Source organism: Cibotium barometz, chromosome 45 (assembly GCF_041138505.1).
Source record: "Cibotium barometz isolate CiBa-2024 chromosome 45, ASM4113850v1, whole genome shotgun sequence".
Classification (NCBI taxonomy): domain Eukaryota; kingdom Viridiplantae; phylum Streptophyta; class Polypodiopsida; order Cyatheales; family Cibotiaceae; genus Cibotium; species Cibotium barometz.
In genome coordinates, this window is record NC_141090.1 from 26,835,637 (window position 1) to 26,856,390 (window position 20,754).

The 20,754-nt window shown below is 44.5% G+C and overlaps 1 protein-coding gene across 3 annotated transcripts in view; it reads left to right on the forward strand.

Moving 5' to 3' along the window:
- Positions 1-17,381, forward strand: part of LOC147612572 (uncharacterized) — a 66,733-nt gene extending 49,352 nt beyond the window's left edge. For all 3 annotated transcript variants that reach the window (XM_086783190.1, XM_086783191.1, XM_086783192.1), the window contains exon 4: positions 16,325-17,381. In XM_086783190.1, the coding sequence (XP_086639316.1) occupies positions 16,325-16,498 (174 nt within the window). In that variant the 3' untranslated portion in view covers positions 16,499-17,381. The remainder of the gene's footprint in view (positions 1-16,324) is intronic.
- The last annotated feature ends 3,373 nt before the right edge of the window (positions 17,382-20,754 follow it).

A 20,754-nucleotide genomic window follows, 5' to 3' on the forward strand; every position in this document is an offset into this window, starting at 1 on the left:
GCCAAAATGACCTATGAGACCAAAAAGGTTACAGCAATTGGTGGATCTGATACAATGTCTGTGTAAGGAAAGCTAAAAACAACTAAACAATTAACTGAAACTGAAACAACTATGAGGAAAAGTACGGTACTAGGAGCTCCTAATGGATAACATCTGGGAAGAAAATGAGAGAGTGAGGCTTGAGTCTTGACTCTTGAGAGAGAGAGAGCCTAAAGGCTTGAGAGAGAGAGAGGCTTGAGAGATGGCCTATGGGGGAGAGAGTGGCTTGAAAGTTGAGAGTTCAAAGAGAGAGAGAGAGAGAGAGAGAGAGAGAGAGGGGGCTTGATGGTCACTTGAGCAAGACTCAAGAGAGGGGGGGGACTTGATGGTCACTTGAGTCTTGACTCTTGAGTAATGAGAGCCTTGAGAGAAGCTTAGGGGGTGGGCATTTTATAGGAATGTTCAATGGGCCATGGGCCATGGCCCATGGCAATGGGCCAAGCAAAGGCCTAAACACATGTGACATGTGACATGTCACATGGGCCACAAAGCAAGCCAAAAATGGCCAGAAAACGACCCTTAAAAGGGTCATAAAACGGCTACAAAACGGCGCAAGAAACGGGCAGCGTAACGGCTATAAACGGCTAATCGCACCGTACGATATGCACCGTACGACTCGTACCGTACGAACCAGTTCGTACCTGTACGAGAAACAACTATGCTACTATTGTAAGCAAGCTCAATCTGTGGAAGATACCTTTCCCACTCAGAACGTCTCTTGGAGACATATGACCTTGTCTTCCATACATAGTTGTTTCTCGTACCGGTATGAACTGGTTGGTACGGTATGAGTCGTACGGTACGATACCATACGATATCGTATGGTACGATTAGCCGTTTATAGATGTGGCTCCTCTTGGAGCGCCTCCACGATGTGAGATCCTCCCTTCGCCAAACAGTTGTCTCCACAATGTGGAATGTGTGGGATGAGCGAGAATTGGCGGAGGCCAAAGCCATGCAACGGCTTTGCCTAAAGGAGGAGTTTTGCAGTCGGTCCACACTATTGTCATTGCGGTCACGCCCTTCTATAGGGTATTGCGGATGACCGACATGAAGGGAGCCACCATAGGCCTTCTCGTTCACTTCATGAGAGAGGCCATAGCAGAGTTGCGCGCTTCTCCTTCCATCGACGAGGAGAAGCGCGATGGTATGTTGGCCATTGTGGAGAAGAGATGGAAGTGGATGCGAAGACCTATCCATGGTCTTGCCGCTTTATTGCATCCGGTTTACAAATCACCCGCCCTCTTCACCAACGTGGAGCTACTTGAAGCCCGAGATGCTTACTTGCCCAAAGCATTGCCGGAGGATCGCCATGGGAAGTTCCTTGAGGAGCTTATAAGTTACAATGACCAAAGGGAAGGAGCCGCGTTTGCATCTACTACCTGTTGGAAGAGGGATTTCCTTGTGAAGCCCCTCTTTTGGTGGGAGACATTTGGGTATGCGCTCTCAAGCCTCCAAAAGGTGGCTTTGAGAATCCTAGCTCAGGATTGCTCTTCGGGTGCATGTGAGAGGAAGTGGAGTTCCTACACACAAAGTTACGCAATCGCTTGAGCACGCAACAGTTAGAGCGGCTAGTGTATTGCCGCGCTAACTTGCGCATGGTGCGCGCAATGCAAAAGATGGAATCGGCAAGACAGGTATAAGTTACAAGCATTCAAATTTCAAACTTCAATGTTTATTGAAATTTGAAACTAAATTCTAATACATTGCTTGCCAGTTGATCATTGTACAATGTAGGTGAATGTGGATGCATTCAAGCTCACAGGGGGCACTCTTGAGAGTGTAAACAAAGTGCAAGATGAGGAGGAGAGGATCTATGCAGAGATCTATCGAGAGCTCGAGTCGTTTGATCGACGACCTACTCGCACTCGTCGTGGGCGTGGAGGTAGTGGCAGAGGAGTGCAAGTAGGAAGCCGTGGATGCACGGTTCGTGGTGCTTCCAGGGACAAAGTGCATACCTATGTGCAGCGTGGTTCGGGTAGCTCCACACTCGCTCTTGCAGATGAGGATGCTCCCTTTGGCTTCTCACATGAGCTTAGAGAGCCCGAGTTTGATGATGAGGGCAACCTTCTTAGCGATGGCGCCTTCGGTGAGGCCATTGATGTGTCCTCTTCTCATGAGGATGATTTCAGCGAGAGCTCTGATAGTGATGCCTTTGTCTAGTCTCTCCTTGGGCCTTGGCTCTAGCCTCTCTTTTTGTACTCGCGCCTAGCGCGCATGATCGCATCGCACCTCTATGCTTTATGTACTTTTGTTTGTCACTTCAAACTTGTTTTTAATGATATTTTGGTTTGAAACAACTTCTCTAGACTCTACCCTTCCAAATTGAAAATGTCTATGTTTGTAGGTATTCTTTAATTAAAAAAAACCGTATTTTATCGTACGGTATCCCAAAATTTCATATCGTACGGAAAATTCCCGTATTGTATCGTACCATACGGTATCGTACCGTGACAACTATGCTTCCATAGTCTAGTCTTCTCTGTTTGACTATCCAACACAGGATGATCTGAAGATGACATGCTCAAACGTGTTTCCAATTTGGAGAACATTGATTGCTAAAATTGTGCAATGAATTTGGGAGGCTTGTCACTGACAATCTACTCGTGTAGTTCATAGAGCTTATAGAATTGTTCCACGAAGAGTTGAGCCAACTTGTGACTCTTTACCCACGACTTGGTAGGAATAAAAGGGATGTATCCTTTGCTACCACTGTTGTACCCCACAAAAATTTATTTGTTGCCTTGTCATCAAGCTTGCTTCTCATTTGTTGAGGCACACGGGCATATGCAAGACAACCAGAAACCCTGAAGTAATCAACTTTAGGCTTTTTATCATACCAAGCCTCATATGGAGTGATGGTTTTCAATGCTTTTGTAGGGCATCTGCTCAAAACATACGTAACACACATGATTGTCTCCATCCAGAATTTATGAAGCAAACCCTTGCCGTTGACCATACATCTTGCCATCTCCATCAAGGACACATTCTTCCTTTATGCAACACAGTTCTATTGTGGTGTGTATGGCATGGTACACTGGTGCGTAATGCCTTTTTCTCACGTGCATCCTGCACTTGGATGCCACATGGACATATCTATACAGCAGGTGCAAGACATGGAGTGGAAATTGGTCCCTTGTGAGCCCAAACGAGTCAGCTAGGGTTCCACTCTGAGTGTCCAAGGTCATGTGTACAAGTGCCATACATAGTCTTGGTCAGGTGTGCAAGTCCTGCACATGACGTAGGGCCAGTGTGTTCTCTAAGTCACCCTCTGGAATGATGACAAGTGTTCCGGGCACTAGGCTTGTAGCCAGATGCAAGGCACCTGAGGAAAGTATGTAGTTGCATGTAGGTTTGCATAGCGTGTAGGGTGGTACCTTACACTTCGGGCCATGTGGGGCGGCAGCCCATGGGCCATGGTTGTGGCCCACAAGTCCCATAGCATATAGTGGCCAGCCCTTACAGAGCATAAGGCCTAGTTGGCCAGCCCTAGGGCATGGACAGGCTGTCGGCCAGGATGTGTTGCAGCCAAATAGACATCATGTGGATGCTGAAATTCAGCAAAATCAATAGCATGTTACGCATGATGATGTAGAAGAGGTGGTGAGAGAAGAGCAGACAGCTCTACAAGAGGCCAGATCAGTCCCTAGATGGCTGGTCCGAACTTTGCAAGAGAGCAAACTCTTAGCTCCTCTTAGTAGTAGCAAGACGGGCTAGTTCTAGGAATGACCCGCATCATGCTGATGTTGCTTGGTTGATTAGCTTGTGTGATGTTGATGAGCCAAGCTCATTTGAAGAAGCTCAAAAACTTGAGCATTGGATGGAAGCTATGTAGGAAGAGATGAATCCATACATAAAAATGGCACTTTGAAGAGATGAATCCACCTGGCAAGAAGGCAATTGGCACTAAGTGGGTGTACAAAATGAAGAGGAAAGCTGATGTTACGGTTGATAGGTACAAGGCAAGGCTTGTGACCAAAGGATATGCATAGCAAAAGGGCATAGACTATGATGAAACTTTTGCACCTACTTGGAGAAGGACCACCATTAGATGCGTGATTACATTGGCTGCCTATCATGGTTGGAAAGTACATGAGTTGGATATTAAGACGGCCTTTCTTAATGGGGATTTGCAGGAAGCATAGTTGTTTCTTGTACCGGCACGAATGGGTTCGTACGGCACCTTTTTTTTTTCAATTTTTTTTTTCCTTGAAAAAAAATTCCAAATGCTAAAAAAAAATATAGAAACCCTGCTTTACGAAGATCCCAAATGCTCGCAATACTTCGCAACTTTCGTGTCCACTCAGTATTCCATATGGGGTTGTTGAGAGACCTAAAAAATCTGACGAGGTAGACTGGTAGTATACACTTGATTGGTAGGATGAGAGAATCTTGCCACATCACTTGGGGATCCCTGGTATAGGTAGGCTAGACAATTAGATTCTCAAGGTATGTACGAGGGAGAAGATTTGGACATGGCCATTTTGATCTAGAGAGGAGTCCCTAAACTTATCACCCTAGATGCACTCCTCGTATTTGTGCAAGGACGGTTCCTTAGTCATAAACGCTACACTGGGAGACCTTTGGTATTGCATTACCCATCCAGGTTCTTTTTTGGAGAGACAATCGGGAGATCCAACCGGGAGAGACACATATCCATGTTCTGGTTCCTCAAGCACTGTAGACTCCTCCCCTCCCAACCTTCCCTCACATTCAAGCTTGAAGCTACATAGGTTGTAAGTGTAAAAAATAAAAACCGTATTTTATCGTACGGTATCGGAAAATTTCATATCGTACCAAAAATTCCCGTAAGGTATCGTATCGTACGGTATCGAATTTTCGTACCGTGACAACCATGGCAGGAAGAAGTGTATGTAACTCAACTCGTTTGCCTCCTGGAAAGAAGGCAATTGACACTAAGTGGGTGTACAAAATGAAGAGGAAAGCTGATGGTATTGTTGACAGGCACAAGGCAAGGCTTGTGAACAAAGGATATGCACAACAAAAGGGCGTACACTATGATGAAATTTTTGCATCTACTTCTAGAATGGCCACCATTAGATGCGTGATTGCATTGGCTGCTCATCATGGTTGGAAAGTACATCAATTGGATATTCAGGCGGCCTTTCTTAATGGGGATTTGTAGGCAAAAGTGTATGTATCTCAGCCCATTGGATTTGGATCAAAGGGTGAGGAACGGAATGTAGATTGAACAAGGCATTGTATGGCCTTAAAACAAGCTCCCCAGGCTTGGTATGAGAAGGTACATGCTAATTTGACCAGCCAAGGCTATCAAAACAGTCAGAGTGAAAGTACCCTCTATGTCAAGGTGGACGAAGAGGATTTGATTGTAGTCATCCTCTACGTGGATGATGTTAGGCTTTTTTCTGTAAAGATGTTTTGAGTCCGTGTACATATGGGATGCGTGGTGTGCAATAAAACTTTGCCTTGAATGCCTTGGGAAATGTACAGGCTGAGTGGTTTTGTTGTGAGTTGGTTTATGCACGTGTTTTTTGAGAGCAGATGCTGGAGTCTGGGAGTTTTATGGCAACAATATGGTGTGCGGGTTATTACTTAAAGTAGGGCACCGACTGAATTGATTATGTTTAGTAAGTTGAGATGTTGATGATGGTGGCCGTGGGTAGCATTGTATTGGAACGTATGGGCGCCGCACGTGAAGTTGAGGAAAGTAAGGTAATAAAGAAGAAGATATGGCCATTCTTGAAGCTTTGAAGCTTTAAAAAAAAAAAACAAAAAAAACAAAACAGAATATACGTGACCAATTAAAAAATGGCCACCTGGAAATCTTTATGGGCCGCCACCTCAACCTCTAGAAGGCGTGAGAGAAGGGGCCGCTTCGAGGAGAGGAGCGGGGGGTCAGGCAAGAGACAGGAGGCAGAGCAGACGGGTACGTGAAGTGTGTTGAGGCCTGGCGGGTGATTGCACGGACGCTCTCCCTCAGGCGCTGCGGACATAAAAGGTAGCCGACTTGTGTGTTGTGAGGCTGGCAAGAGAGAGGTGGAGAGCCGGTGGTGGCTGTTGGGCTAGCTGCAGGCGCTTGGAGCAAGCGTGTAGGTGACCTAAGAAGGGCTGATGGGAGGCTCTGATGAGTGGAGGGTTTTCTGGGTGTGCAGGCTAACCGGGTAGAGGAAGGCGCTTGCTGTAGAGAAGGCCTCGGGCGATCGTGAGACGAAAGGAGAGCGTGTACAGTGGCTGCAAACGGGCTGGTGAAGCCGTCGTAGTGAAGGCCGCCTTGCAGTCAAGAGAAGCTGGCGGTGAGTATACAAAAGCCAGGGGTCGACCAGAGGGGCTCTAGAGTGCAGAGGAGAGCTGGTCGCAAGGAGCGTGTGTCGCCTGGAGGGTGGTAAGTGCGGAGAGGAGACGGAGGGTGATTCTGGACTCGGCAGCAAGAGAAGAGTGGCCTGAAAAAAAGAAAGAGTCGGGGTCGTCTCGTGGAAAAGGAGAGAATCGCCTGGTGTGTGAGGCGCTGAAAAAAAGAAAGAGACGCCAGGGAAAGCGTAGCGCTGGAAGAAATGGTCCATTCCGAAAGCTTGTGAGAAGGGAGCCGTGTGTGAATCGCCTTACTGAGGCGTTGTAGATATTAGAGGCACTACAGCTACTATAGACGAAAGGAAGAGACACAAGCCGCCTGGTACAGAGGGGACCGACTTCCTGGGGAGCTGGCGAGTCCAAAAAAAAGAGCTGCAGAGACAAAAAAAAGGAGAGGACGCTTGCTGCAGAGACGAAGAGAGCAGGTGAAGTGAGGAGCAGGCTGGATAATAGCAAAGGCAGAGAAGCTGCCCAAGGGTTGACAGTCGTGTGGGAAGCTGCATGGGGTGCCGCCTCAGAGGTGACTAGTATTGGTGCAGCTCGCTGGCTTTCTATTGGGAGAGGGCTGTTTGTTCGAGGCCTCTGGTGTGAGACCAAGAGAAGATGTGGACAGTGTGTGTGTGAGTTGTTTGCTGTGAGTGTGTGATAAAAGGAGAGTGCGAGGATGTGTGGTTGAAGCTTGTCATTTGATAAAAAATATGTGTGATGTAACCCCTTGTAAATGGATAATAGGGTTTGGGTTGATGAGATGTGATGGCTTAGCCTTATTGACAGAGAAAAGGTTTTCATAATGGAATATGTGAGCTGTTGAAACTGTCTTTCTTTGGGTATCTCTGGGTGGTAGAGAGAGAGAGAGAGAGAGAGAGATTTTTTCTTTCCAGCTAGAGAAGCTGGTGGTGCCCCTTATCCTTGTGAGTGTTCTGAAGGTGGTGAGTCGGCGAGCTATAGTGGCCTTCTTGTGTTCTTGAGCTGCCTCACATCTTTCTAGTGCCCCCATTGAGGATTGCTCTGTTATTTTCTTCAGTTATCAGGGTGTGTGCCCTAGAAGTTGAGAGTTCAGGGAAGGTGCTTTCTTGGGATCTGAGGTGAAGTTTGGGGGTGAAAATGATGTCTTATCCAGAGTTTTATGGTAGCTCTAACGAGGATGTGGCAGACTTCTTGGAAAGGATGGAGGTTGCATGCATAAGCAACCATATTAATGAGTCGGTACAGGTGTTGTGGCTTCTGAGCATCTGTTTGAAAGGGGATGCAAGGACCTGGTACAGGACTTATGAGGAGTCATTGAGGGTTGCTGTTCCACATCTTGATATGACGGAGAATGGATTAAAGACAGCACTTAGCAACAGGTTCAAGAAGGTAGAAGACCCCGACAAGGTTTGGCATGAGGTGCAAGCTCTGACACAAGGTGAGTTTGAATCATTAGATGATTATATGAAGAAATTTTCTTTGCTATGGGAGACTCTATGCAGGGCTTTAGGGGAAGACCAGGTGCCGCCTGATATGATGAAGAAAAACAAGTTTGTAGCCGGGCTTAAGAGGAGTATTCGCTGGAAAGTGGAATTGAAGAAGCCCAGGTCTTTTGAGGATGCGGTAGAAATTGCTAAGTCAAAAGATTGGAAGCTGCAACGAATGAATCAGCTGGGGATGATTCCACTTGTAGCACAGCCGGAGATTCGTAGAGTGGAGGCTACACCCATGAATGCAGTGATTGAGAGGATGAAGCCCACTGAAGCCCAAGCTATGCGGATGGTGCCTCAAGCTAGTCAAGGAGTACCTATGGTTCTTGCAGGTTTTGATGAGGGATTGCGGCAGGATATGAAACAGATGGTTGATCTTATGAAGAATTTGAGCTTAAATTTAATGGGAAGTACAGGTGGTGGACGTGGTAGAGGCCGTGGCAACAATCATGAGGGGGGAGATGGACAAGCAGGGTATGGACGTGGTCGCGGTAGGGGCCGTCGTTTCATCCCTACATGCTGGAACTGTGGTGAGCTTGGTCATCTGAGTACAGATTGTGATAAGCCTCAGCGTATGGGTGGTGATATGTACCCACTACCTTCACAGTTACCTGATAGGTCAAATGATTATGGTATTGATATCAGGGATCAAGCAGGCCCCAGTGGAATCACTGCTGAGGAGAAGGGGAAGGCAAAGGTCATGAATGTTGTTACTCTGGAGAATGTTCAGGTGAGAGAAGAAGGGGATGTGATGCCTGTTGGCAAGCGCACAACGGATGAAAGAGAAGGAAAAGGGGTGGCTGGACCCAGCCGCCGTAAGAAGGGGAAGCAGCAGGAAGGAGAAGATGTGAAAGCCAAAAGGAAACGGAAGCCTCGTAGAAGGTTCCAGGTGTCAGACTTCCCACTGGGGGATGGGCAAACCAGCTATGACTTGAAATCTGATTTGGTGAACAGGAAGGCAAACATCACCTTTGGGCAGTTGGTGGAGATGGTGCCAAAATTAAGAAGACAATGAAAGAGACTGGTGAATCCAATGGAAAAGGAGTCAGAGAAGAGGTCAGTCAAAGTACTATCTTTAGAAGAGCTTCCAGATATTTGTCCTATTGTGGAGGTGTGGAGTAAAGGTAGGAGCCTTGGTCAGGCCTATATAGATGGAGGAGCTCAAATCTGTGTGATTACCCAATCATGTGTGGAGCAATCAGGCTTGAGGATGTCTGGGGTTTCTGGTTTTCGAATCAGGATGGCTAATCATCAAAAGGTAAAATGTCTTGGTATGATAAAGGAGTTGGAAATTGATGCTTTTAATGTCAAAGCTACTGTAGATTTTCATGTGATGCCTGCGGGTCTTGGTGCTTTTCCAGTTATTCTTGGACGACCTTGGTTGCGAGTGGTGGGTGCAGTACAAGACTGGAGGTATGGGACCATTTCTTTGCATAATAAGCAGGGTAATAAAAAATCTTTTGAGATGCATAGTAGGAGATCTTTAAATGATGTGTGGGAGAGGCCACAAGATTCAAGTGAAGAGGAAACTACCACCACTACTTCTGAATCAGAGATGGATTCATCGACCACTGCTTCTAGTGGAGAAGGGGCAGATGTGGCTTTTCTTATATCAGAGCAAGAAGGTAATGAAGATAAAGAAGTGCATGAAGTGGGTGCTGAGGGAGAAGATACTATGGGGTCATATGAAGTGATCGAGGAATTACTGCAGCCAAAGATAGAAGTGAAGAAGAAGCAGGAGTTGATTGAAGGAATGCTGAGTCCGGATCTCTCGAGTGGAGAAAAGGTTAGATATGTTAATATGTTGTCTCATTTTCCAGAATTGTTCATCACTTCTTATAGAGAGATTCGAGGATTTAAAGGGCCAGACTTGAGGATTGAATTGAAGGAAGATGTAAAAACAGTTAGACAGAAGCTTCGCAGGATGGGACAAGAACAAATGCAGGCCCTGAGAGAGGAAGTTGATAAGCTGTTGAGTGCAGGTTTCATTACACCAGTGGATACAGCTGAGTGGGTAAGTCCTACGGTGGTGAGTCCAAAGAAAGATGGCAGGTGGCGTATATGTGTGGATTTTAAGCCTTTGAATGCTGCTACAAAGAAGGATTCTTACCCCCTACCTTTTTTGGATGAGATCTTGGATACTGTAGCTGGATATGAAAGGTATAGTGTTTGTGATGGGTATTCAGGTTATTTCCAGTTAAAGATTGCAGAAGAAGATCAGCGCAAGATGACTTTCATTACACTGTGGGGGTGTTTCTGCTACAAAGTTCTTCCTTTTGGATTGATGAATGGACTAGCCTACTATCAGAGAAGGGCAAATTGGGTATTATCTCCTTTTTTGAATAAGTTTGTGAAGGATTTTATTGATGATTTTTGTATATACAGCTCCAGCCAAGAGCATTGTGATAAGCTGGCTACAGTTTTTCAGCGTTATGATGAGTGTGGTGGTCAATTAAATCCAAAAAAGTGTTTTTTAGCTCAACCGAGGGTGAAGCTCTTGGGCCATGTTATATCAGAGAATGGTATTGATCCAGATCCTGATAAAGTCAAGTCTCTTCTTCTTCTTCCTACACCAAAGAATACAAGGCAACTGGCTACTTTTGTGCAAAAGGTGAAGTATATGGCTCGATTCATCTCTCTATCTTCACAGTTGTTATATCCTTTGCAGCAAGCAGCAAAGCATGATCCTTTGCATTGGACGGAGGAGTGTGAGATAGTTTTCCAGAAAGTGAAAGAAGTACTGGGAGCTATTCCTACAATGCAGGCACCTAATTGGGAACAGGTATTTTATGTCAATCCTTCAGTAGGTGAAGATGCAATTGGAGCCATGTTGTTACAGAAGGGGAAAGAATCACATTATATGCAACCAGTCTACTGTGCTAGCAGAGTAAAACTTGCCAGAGAAAGGTTGTTATCAGAGGTGGAACTTGTTATGGTTAGTGTACTATATGCATGTAGGCGGTTCCGCCATTATTTGCTGCCTCGTCCCTTTGTGTTTTTGACAAGCTACACTTTTTTGCCTCAGTTGATAAATGGCACAAATTTATCTAAAGCTATGATGAAGTGGGTGATTGAGTTGCAGGAATTTACTTTCTCATTCTTGGTGGAAGAGAGTACCAGGGCTACCTTAGCTGATCTACTGACATATAAGGAGAGTCCTCTTCTTATAAAGGAGGAGACCATCAAGAAGCCAGTTGAAGATGCGGCTGAATTGGTGAATGCACACTTATTATATTTTGATGGTTCTTACAGGAAAAGCCATGATACAGCCTCAGGAGGTTTGGTGCTTTATGATCCACAGGGTTGCCTTGTTTTTAAAAAGGGTGTTAAAGTGGATGCACATAGCAACAATGAAGCGGAGTATCTGACTCTGGAAGTTGGATTGCAAATATGTTTGAAGCATGGTGTACACAGGATTCGCATTCGAGGAGATGCATTGCTTGTGGTAAAACAGGTATTGGGAGTTAGGAAGTCAAAGAATATGTTACTCAAGGAAATGTGTTTCAAGATTAAGGGTCTGCTGAAGGAATTTGAAGCTTGGAGTCTAAAGCATGTGGATTGAGGCCATAATGAGGAGGCTCATGAAGCAGCCCAGGGAATGATTGGTGAAGTTTTTGTTCTTAAAGCTCATGCATCATTTTATTGTGGCAGGGAGAATTTACAGGATGCTGAAGAGTTTTTGTTAACAGGGATGATTCCTAATGGTATTGACAAATTAAAAAAATATGGTTTCATCAGGAAAGCTGCAAGGTATGTGATGATTGGTGATGCTTTGTATTTGAAGGGAATTGATTTGATAATGCGAAGGGTACCTTGGAAGGAAGAAATCTACAAAATTCTTAAGGAAAACCATGAAGGAGTATGTGGTGGACATTTTACCTCAAAGATTACCTTGCATAAGGTATTGCAGGAAGGTTATGTATGGCCAAGTGTACATAAGGATGTTAATCATTGGTGTAGGTCATGCAAACAATGCCAAGCTCACAGTAGACGGATATTAAAGCCTGAGATGAGGAAGACAATTCTTGCTTATGATGTTTTTGAAAAATGGAGAATTGATGCTGTGGGACCATTGCCTATTACCAGCCGAGGGAAGTGCTACATCTTGACTGCAGTTGATCACCTTTCTAGATGGGCGGAAGCAAAGACAGTGATACAAATTACTGCTAAGGAGGTGGCAAAGTTTGTATATCAGGATATCTGCTGTAAGTTTGGTGTGCCATTGGAATTGCTTTCTGATCAGGGTCCAGGTTTCAGAGCAGAGCTTATGGACTATTTGTGTACAAAAATGAAGATCAGCCGCAGTTTTACCACACCTTACTATCCACAGTGTAATGGCTTGAATGAGCGTTTTAATGGTGAATTGATCAAGATTTTATCTAAGATGATAGAGCAACAAGGCAAGAATTGGGATCTGGAGCTGCCTGCTGCCTTGTGGGCATACAGAACAGCAATTAAGACTGGTACGGGTTTCACTCCATTTCATCTTGTTTATGGGAAAGAAGCCTTATTGCCTATTGAGGTGGAGATACCAGCTGTTAAAATGTTGGAAAAGCTTTTGGAAGAGCCTAAAGATGCCCTTAAAGAGCGACTTTTATATTTACAAGAAGCACAGCTGAACATGGATAATGCTTTGAAGCATTATGAAGATATGCAGGCAAGGACGCTGGAGAAGTTCAACAAGAAGATTAAAAGCAAAGGAATTATGAAGGATGATCTGGTATTACGTTATAATAGCAGGCTGGATAATGCCTTTCATAAGAAGTTTCAAATTAAATGGGAAGGACTCTTCTTGGTGATGCAAGGATTTGCAAATGGCACCTATCAATTGGCAGACTTAGATGGGACTTTACATGCTTCCAGGGTAAATGGATACAGGCTGAAGAAGTATTATGCACGTTTAATGGTGATTGTACAGGATGCAGTGTTTGAAGATGTGATTCCAGATGAAAGGCAGTTTTTAGATATAGATTTAGGTCTTGAAATGCTTTTTACTGCTGATCATGAATGATTCAGCAGGCTGGGGGTTGGGCAAAGTATGTCAGGCTTTTTTCTGTAAAGATGTTTTGAGTCTGTGTACATATGGGATGCGTGGTGTGCAATAAAACTTTGCCTTGAATGCCCTGGGAAATGTACAGGCTGAGTGGTTTTGTTGTGAGCTGGTTTATGCACGTGTTTTTTTGAGAGCAGATGCTGGAGTCTGGGAGTTTTATGGCAACAATATGGTGTGCGGGTTATTACTTAAAGCAGGGCACCGATTGAATTGATTATGTTTAGTAAGTTGAGATGTTGATGATGGGGGCCGTGGGTAGCATTGTATTGGAACGTATGGGCTCCGCACGTGAAGTTGAGGAAAGTAAGGTAATAAAGAAGAAGATATGGCCATTCTTGAAGCTTTGAAGCTTTAAAAAAAAAAAACAAAAAAAACAAAACATAATATACGTGGCCAATTAAAAAATGGCCACCTGGAAATCTTTATGGGCCGCCACCTCAACCTCTAGAAGGCGTGAGAGAAGGGGCGGCTTCGAGGAGAGGAGCGGGGGGTCAGGCAAGAGACAGGAGGCAGAGCAGACGGGTACGTGAAGTGTGTTGAGGCCTGGCGGGTGATTGCACGGACGCTCTCCCTCAGGCGCTGCGGACATAAAAGGTAGCCGACTTGTGTGTTGTGAGGCTGGCAAGAGAGAGGTGGAGAGCCGGCGGTGGCTGTTGGGCTAGCTGCAGGCGCTTGGGGCAAGCGTGTAGGTGACCTAAGAAGGGTTGATGGGAGGCTCTGATGAGTGGAGGGTTTTCTGGGTGTGCAGGCTAACCGGGTAGAGGAAGGCGCTTGCTGTAGAGAAGGCGCCGGGCGATCGTGAGACGAAAGGAGAGCGTGTACAGTGGCTGCAAACGGGCTGGTGAAGCCGTCGTAGTGAAGGCCGCCTTGCAGTCAAGAGAAGCTGGCGGTGAGTATACAAAAGCCAGGGGTCGACCAGAGGGGCTCTAGAGTGCAGAGGAGAGCTGGTCGCAAGGAGCGTGTGTCGCCTGGAGGGTGGTAAGTGCGGAGAGGAGACGGAGGGTGATTCTGGACTCGGTAGCAAGAGAAGAGTGGCCTGAAAAAAAGAAAGAGTCGGGGTCGTCTCGTGGAAAAGGAGAGAATCGCCTGGTGTGTGAGGCGCTGAAAAAAAGAAAGAGACGCCAGGGAAAGCGTAGCGCTGGAAGAAATGGTCCATTCCGAAAGCTTGTGAGAAGGGAGCCGTGTGTGAATCGCCTTACTGAGGCGTTGTAGATATTAGAGGCACTACAGCTACTATAGACGAAAGGAAGAGACACAAGCCGCCTGGTACAGAGGGGACCGACTTCCTGGGGAGCTGGCGAGTCCAAAAAAAAGAGCTGCAGAGACAAAAAAAAGGAGAGGACGCTTGCTGCAGAGACGAAGAGAGCAGGTGAAGTGAGGAGCAGGCTGGATAATAGCAAAGGCAGAGAAGCTGCCCAAGGGTTGACAGTCGTGTGGGAAGCTGCATGGGGTGCCGCCTCAGAGGTGACTAGTATTGGTGCAGCTCGCTGGCTTTCTACTGGGAGAGGGCTGTTTGTTCGAGGCCTCTGGTGTGAGACCAAGAGAAGATGTGGACAGTGTGTGTGTGAGTTGTTTGCTGTGAGTGTGTGATAAAAGGAGAGTGCGAGGATGAGTGGTTGAAGCTTGTCATTTGATAAAAAATATGTGTGATGTAACCCCTTGTAAATGGATAATAGGGTTTGGATTGATGAGATGTGAGTGGCTTAGCCTTACTGACAGAGAAAAGGTTTTCATAATGGAATATGTGAGCTGTTGAAACTGTCTTTCTTTGGGTATCTCTGGGTGGTAGAGAGAGAGAGAGAGAGAGAGAGAGAGAGAGATTTTTTCTTTCCAGCTAGAGAAGCTGGTGGTGCCCCTTATCCTTGTGAGTGTTCTGAAGGTGGTGAGTCGGCGAGCTATAGTGGCCTTCTTGTGTTCTTGAGCTGCCTCACAGATGACGTGATTCTCACTGGGACAAATGACAATATTCAAGGATGATTTGGAGGTCTCATTTGAGATGTCAGATCTTGACCTATTGCAATTTTTTTGGGCATTCAGTTTATGTAGACACATAGGGCATTGTGCTACTTCAGTTCAAGTACATAAAGGGGTTGTTGGAAAGGTTTGAATTTAAGGATTGCAAGCCTCTTTCTACTCTAGTAAAACCTGAACTTAGGTTGAGCATGTATGATGCCTGCAAGAGAGCCTTTTGATAGCACATATTACAGCCAAGTTGTGGGCAAGACCAAACATACTGTATGGGGTGTCTCATTTGAGTAAGTTTATGCACAGTGCAGGGTCAAAGCATTGGCAAGCTATGAAGCGAGTGTTTCGGTACTTACACAAGGCACCAAGGATCTTGGATTGTTTTATCCCCGCGCGGGGCCTGCCGCAGGGGGGGGGGGGGGGGGGGGGAGATATTTACTTGCTTATAGTGATTCAGTCTTGGGCTGGTGACTTAAGACACCAGAGTGTCCACAAGTGGGAATTGCTTTTTTCTTGGTAGCTCATGTGTATCTTGGTTGAACAAAAAGCAACCAACTGTGGCCACATCATCTTGTGAAGCTAAGTACAGGGCAGCTTTCACTACTATAGTTGAGTGTGTATGGTTGGGGAGATTGATGGGAGATCTTCATGGGTGTTAGCAAACACCCACTCCCATTCTCATTGACAGTCAAAGTGCTGTGGCTGTGGCAAGGAATCCAACTTTCCATGCTTGCACGAAGAATATGAGATTCATTATCACTATGTCAAAGAGGGTGCAAGCAGGGGAGATCAGCTTGATCTATTGTCCTACACATGACAACATTGCAGATCTGTTTATGAAGGCGTTGCCTCGAGAGAAGTTTAAAGCTTTCCGCAAAGCTTTAGGCTTACTCCAATTTGGAGAGTGATCTACTACCCTGTACACGTTCACACTATCACCATAGGGGAGATATGTAGGATTACACGCGTGGTAGTGACCGTGTGAAAGGGGGCTTACTAGGGGTACTTTTTCCCTCTACACATTATAGAGGTTTTTTCCCCTTGGACATTTTGTGTTTGGACACCTATACTTTTACATTTCGGGTTTGTACCTAGGGTACTTGTGGTTGTACACATCTTATCACTTCATTCTAGTATATCCACTCATCCCAGCGCTCTATTGCTCCCTACGCTGTGTTCTTGCTGTTTTCTGTGTATTTCTGCTGAACATTAGGGATTCTCAGAACCCAACACCTCCAATGCCACCAACCGTGGTCCACTGAAGTTGGGACAAGGTGCGGCTCCCCCGAAGCCACAGATGCATCGAGGGCTTGTTTGCGTCCTCCATAGAGTAGGGTCAATGAACCACCACCCTAGCCTGGTGGAGTCGGCATGTGCATGTGTGTGTGTGTGTGAGAGAGAGAGAGAGAGAGAGAGAGAGAGAGAGAGAGAGGGGAGGCATCATGCCAAAAGGCAGTTTATGACGATTTTTTAATGGCAGGGTGTCGGCATTTTTAATCGGAATGGAACGGTCCGCCCATTTTATGAGAATGAAGGGCATGGAATCTGGTTTCCGCCCTCGGTCAGTGACAAAGTTGGTGGTAGTTCATTGCATGTTTCGTGTCATTTGTGGTCAAGTTTAAGGTTTTTGGTGTTAGAATCACCAGTAGGATGAGGTTGTTGCATGTAATATACTTCACAGCCATGAATGAAAAACCCTGGATTGAGTAATAATTTTAAAGATTCTACAATTTTATTACCCTTTTTTAAAAGCTGGACAAGATATTGATATGCGACTGAAGATGCCCATAGAATTGCGCATGCATGCCATCATGAAGAATTTCTATTATCCACGTAGCTTCCAACTCTAACATCAAGCAAAGACAAATCTACAATCCACCTAGGAGCTTGCAGCTCTCAACAATTACATTTCTTCCATTGGATAAAGGATTCAATTTAAGCCTACAAGAAGAATGACAAAAGCACCATCGATGCAAAGTAATAGACATACAAACTCACAAAATATCAAAGCTCATTTGTGCAATAGTAAAGTGGCTTGGAGTGGTAAATCTGCAAGTAGTCTTACAATGCCAATATGGAGTCAATTGAAGGATGCAAGGAGATTGGTTGAAGTGAGAATCTCGACCAATCCACGCTTGATACATTAGTGGACTTGCATAAAATGTGGCTGAAAATTGGTTGCGAAGATTACACCCATGCAAACTAGGTGGCTTGTGGTTACTGGACCAGGCCCGTACCATATAGTTGTGCTGCTTCAACTAGGACGATTCCCCTAAGCTGGAGGCTCTCAACTATAGTTGTATAGCTTCGACTAGGTTTGCAGCACTTCAAAACTCACAGCCGAAGCGAAGCATCATGAGACTCTGAAATGCATAAGCAGCACCTCCTCCGTGGATAAGCATTTTAGTGCTCAATGAATTCCTACCTCATGGAATGTACTACCATGTGCTTTTATTGTTTTATTTACCTGAAGCATAACTAGCATTCGCTTTGGACTCTTTTATGTTGTATTCCGAAGTATGCTATGGAGATTACTATTAAGGTTTTTGAGAAGTCAAAATTGTGAATAGTGGCTTGGTAACAGCTTTGCCATTGCTAGTAGTGCCATCAAAAGAATTTGGATGTTCCTTATGGTGCTTCTTCATCCAGCATTAAAGGTGCAGCAGGAGTAGTACGACAACATCCAAGGTCTACAAAGCTTGCAATATAAGTTTTGTGAGTCTTATTATTTTTATAACCGTTCTCTAATACAAAAATGTGATTGGATCTTTTGCCATAGATTGTTCTTGACTGTTGAGACTCTTATTAGATCTTCCATCATAGCATGGTGCATCCAAATTCTTGTTGGTGGAGGCCAGCATAGTATCTCCATAACAAATGTAAAATGTACCATAGGCTTGCTTTTGTTGCAGGTAGTACAAAGCAATTGTTTGCATTTCAGCCTAGAAAAATACTACCCCCTTGCCTTCTCTCTCTCTCTCTCTCTCTCTCTCTCTCTCTCCCCCCCCAACAAAGGGGAACATCTTACAAAGTAATTATTGTCTTCTTCTCCCCCCTCCTCTCTCTCCAACAAAGGGGAAATTCAATCAAATAAATTTGTCTTTTTTCTATTATACGTGTATATATGTGTGTGTGCAAAGAATCTAGGACCTAGATGTTAAATGCTTCACATGTCCATCTATGATCTTCATCTACTCTCGCTAGGTACTTGATGCTTCTTTAGACTATCTGTGATTGGGCTTATAGATATGAATTCATGTGTAACATGCTTAGTCTCTCAAGAAGTATAGTACCATCTATGAATTGATGCAAGATTTAGGATGTCTTCAAGCTTTTGGTTAGTCAAAGAAAGATCAGTACATCCTCCACACACATACACATCCTTTTTGCAATTTCAATGGCTAAGATTGTTTTACAAAATGCCTAATATCATGGATTTAATAAATGTAATTTTATTATTTTCGTCTTCTTTTGAATTGATGGCTAAATGATTGCAAGTCACTTTCTGTAAGTGTGTATAATCAAAACACTGGATTATAGAGTGTGCACAATTATAACACCATCTTTGTGGTCGTGGGTTTGATTGTCATTGGAGTTACTAGTTTGGAGTGTAAGTGTACCAAGGGTGAGGCCATTGTTGAATGGGGCCCTGCCTTGTTGAATGCGAGCGTATTTAAGAGAAGAGCTGGAAGCAACACTTGTCTTGGTGCAGGAGGGGATGAGGCACTTATGTTAAGGTGTGATTACGCTAATTCAAGCACTGATTAAAGGGTGTTTATGAGATATGGGGTCAATTCAACATTGGATTCAAATTGAACCAAGAGCTAGATTAGGGCTGTGAATTCAATGGGCGATTATTATTTGCTGGATCGAAGAGTGACTAAGCGATTCATTGGCTTGTTTAGGGAGCTGGAGCTATATAGAAAGATTAAGTTCTCAATTCAAGTGAATTAAATTGTTGATTATGGCTTGAGTTAGGGTTAAATTAGGACCTTGTGGCACAATTTAAGCTTGAATTAGGGTGCTTCGTGGGGGTGATTAAGGGGCTTTATGAAGGGCTCAATATCCTTGTCTGCCCTTGATCCGTCTCTTCTTGAAAGCTCTTTGGTGCCAGTTTTTCATCCTCTCACGTGTTTCATATTGTCACCTCTAGTTGTCCCTTTTTCTAGGCGAGGGCGAAAATGCTAGGATGGTCTCTGTGTGTGTGAGAGAGGGGTCATCCGAACAGAGTCCCTACAAGAGAAAGAAAGAAAGAAAATTAGATTCATGTCTATATATGGAAGGCCAAAATGACCCATGAGACAATTTACACAATACAAAGATAGAAAGAAAGAAAGAAACAAAATTAGATTCACCCCTCTGGAAGGCCAAAACAAAATGACCCATGAGACAATTTACACAATACAAAGGCCATAAAGGTCTAAAGCTAACAATAGGTCTAAAGCTAACAATCCAATCCAGCAATAGAAAAACTTCCCACGAAAGAAAAGTTCTACAGATATCTCTAATCATCTAGTAGATCTACAATGCCAAGCATGAAAAACAATGACAAGCACGAGATACTGTCATCTCATCTCTAGAATGTGTAAGTCGTAACAAGAACAATATGTTGTGGTCGAGATGGCACTTACTGCCATGCCAGTGGCAACAAGGAATCGTTATCGTTAGAATGAATGGGTTTTAATGTGGCTGTGGATTTGCGTTGGGTTTTGAAATTCTTTAATGAGGGCGATAGACTGTCAACTTTTCTTCTTTACGGGCTACTCAAACTTTGTCTAATTCTATATGCTTCCGTTTGAGTTTTGCATTGGGGCTAGTTCTTCTGCAATCCATATATTGATACCTTTGAGTATCTTGGACTGTTTGAGAAGCTCAATCTTCTTCAAAGCTTAGAATTTATTGCATAATTGCCTCGTGCACTTTACAGTAGATCGCATAACTGGCATGGCTTTAGCTAATTTATTATAACACTTCGCAAAAAATACTAAGTGAATAGGGCCTTTTGAGGATTTGCCAAAAATCTATTGAGAAGTTACGAAGGTGTGCACATAATGCAGCAAGCATTCTTCAAAATTGTTCCAAAACAGCACATGAAGTGTGCTGCAAGAAATGCAGAGCTGGGTGATGGAAAAATGTAGACAGAGGAAAAGAGTGTGAGAGAGAGAGGGGATATCATGGGAGGAAAAGAGAGAGCCTGAAGAGGTCAAACATGCCAAAATAGCAACATTCTTGTAGATTTCTCTCTACATTCATAAAACCTTTACAAAGCCATTAATCATGGAGGCATATAGCGGTATATTATATATGAAAACCAATTGAAATAATGGAAAACAAGAATTTAGTGCTCTATTCTATTCACTCAAATTTGTGTCTAATTAACCCAAGCTTTTGACCTTCTTTACTCCACAAGTCCACAAATCGGTAGCCATGCACCCCTTTCTCCTCCCCTTCCTTCCTTACCGTCATGGTCATGGGTCGTTTGGGAAGGACGATCTCAACCACTAAATCAAAACACTTTATTTTAGGGAATCCAAATCTCTTACATTTAAATGTCAACATCTATTTCCCCCTCCTCCATCCCTCCACACCTCCTCATCCTTCTCCTCCTCTACCATGTCCCTCTCATGCATTGCACCCCTCCTCCCCCTTCAGTCTCATCTCCTCCTAGTCTCGATCCTTTATGCTGAGCATCAAAGATACATGAAATGGGAGAGAGCATTAGTCCTTTTCTCATTCTTGCATTGCCTTCTCTTCGTCGGTATCCTCCTCACCAAACATTTCAACTTGACAAGCGAGCAGTTGGTTAAGAAATGTATGTAGGTTTCAACATGCACAAACGGTTAGCTCACATATAAAAGGGGGATGGGGCTAGATGTAGCAATATAAGGGAGAGAGACAGAAGAGAGTAGA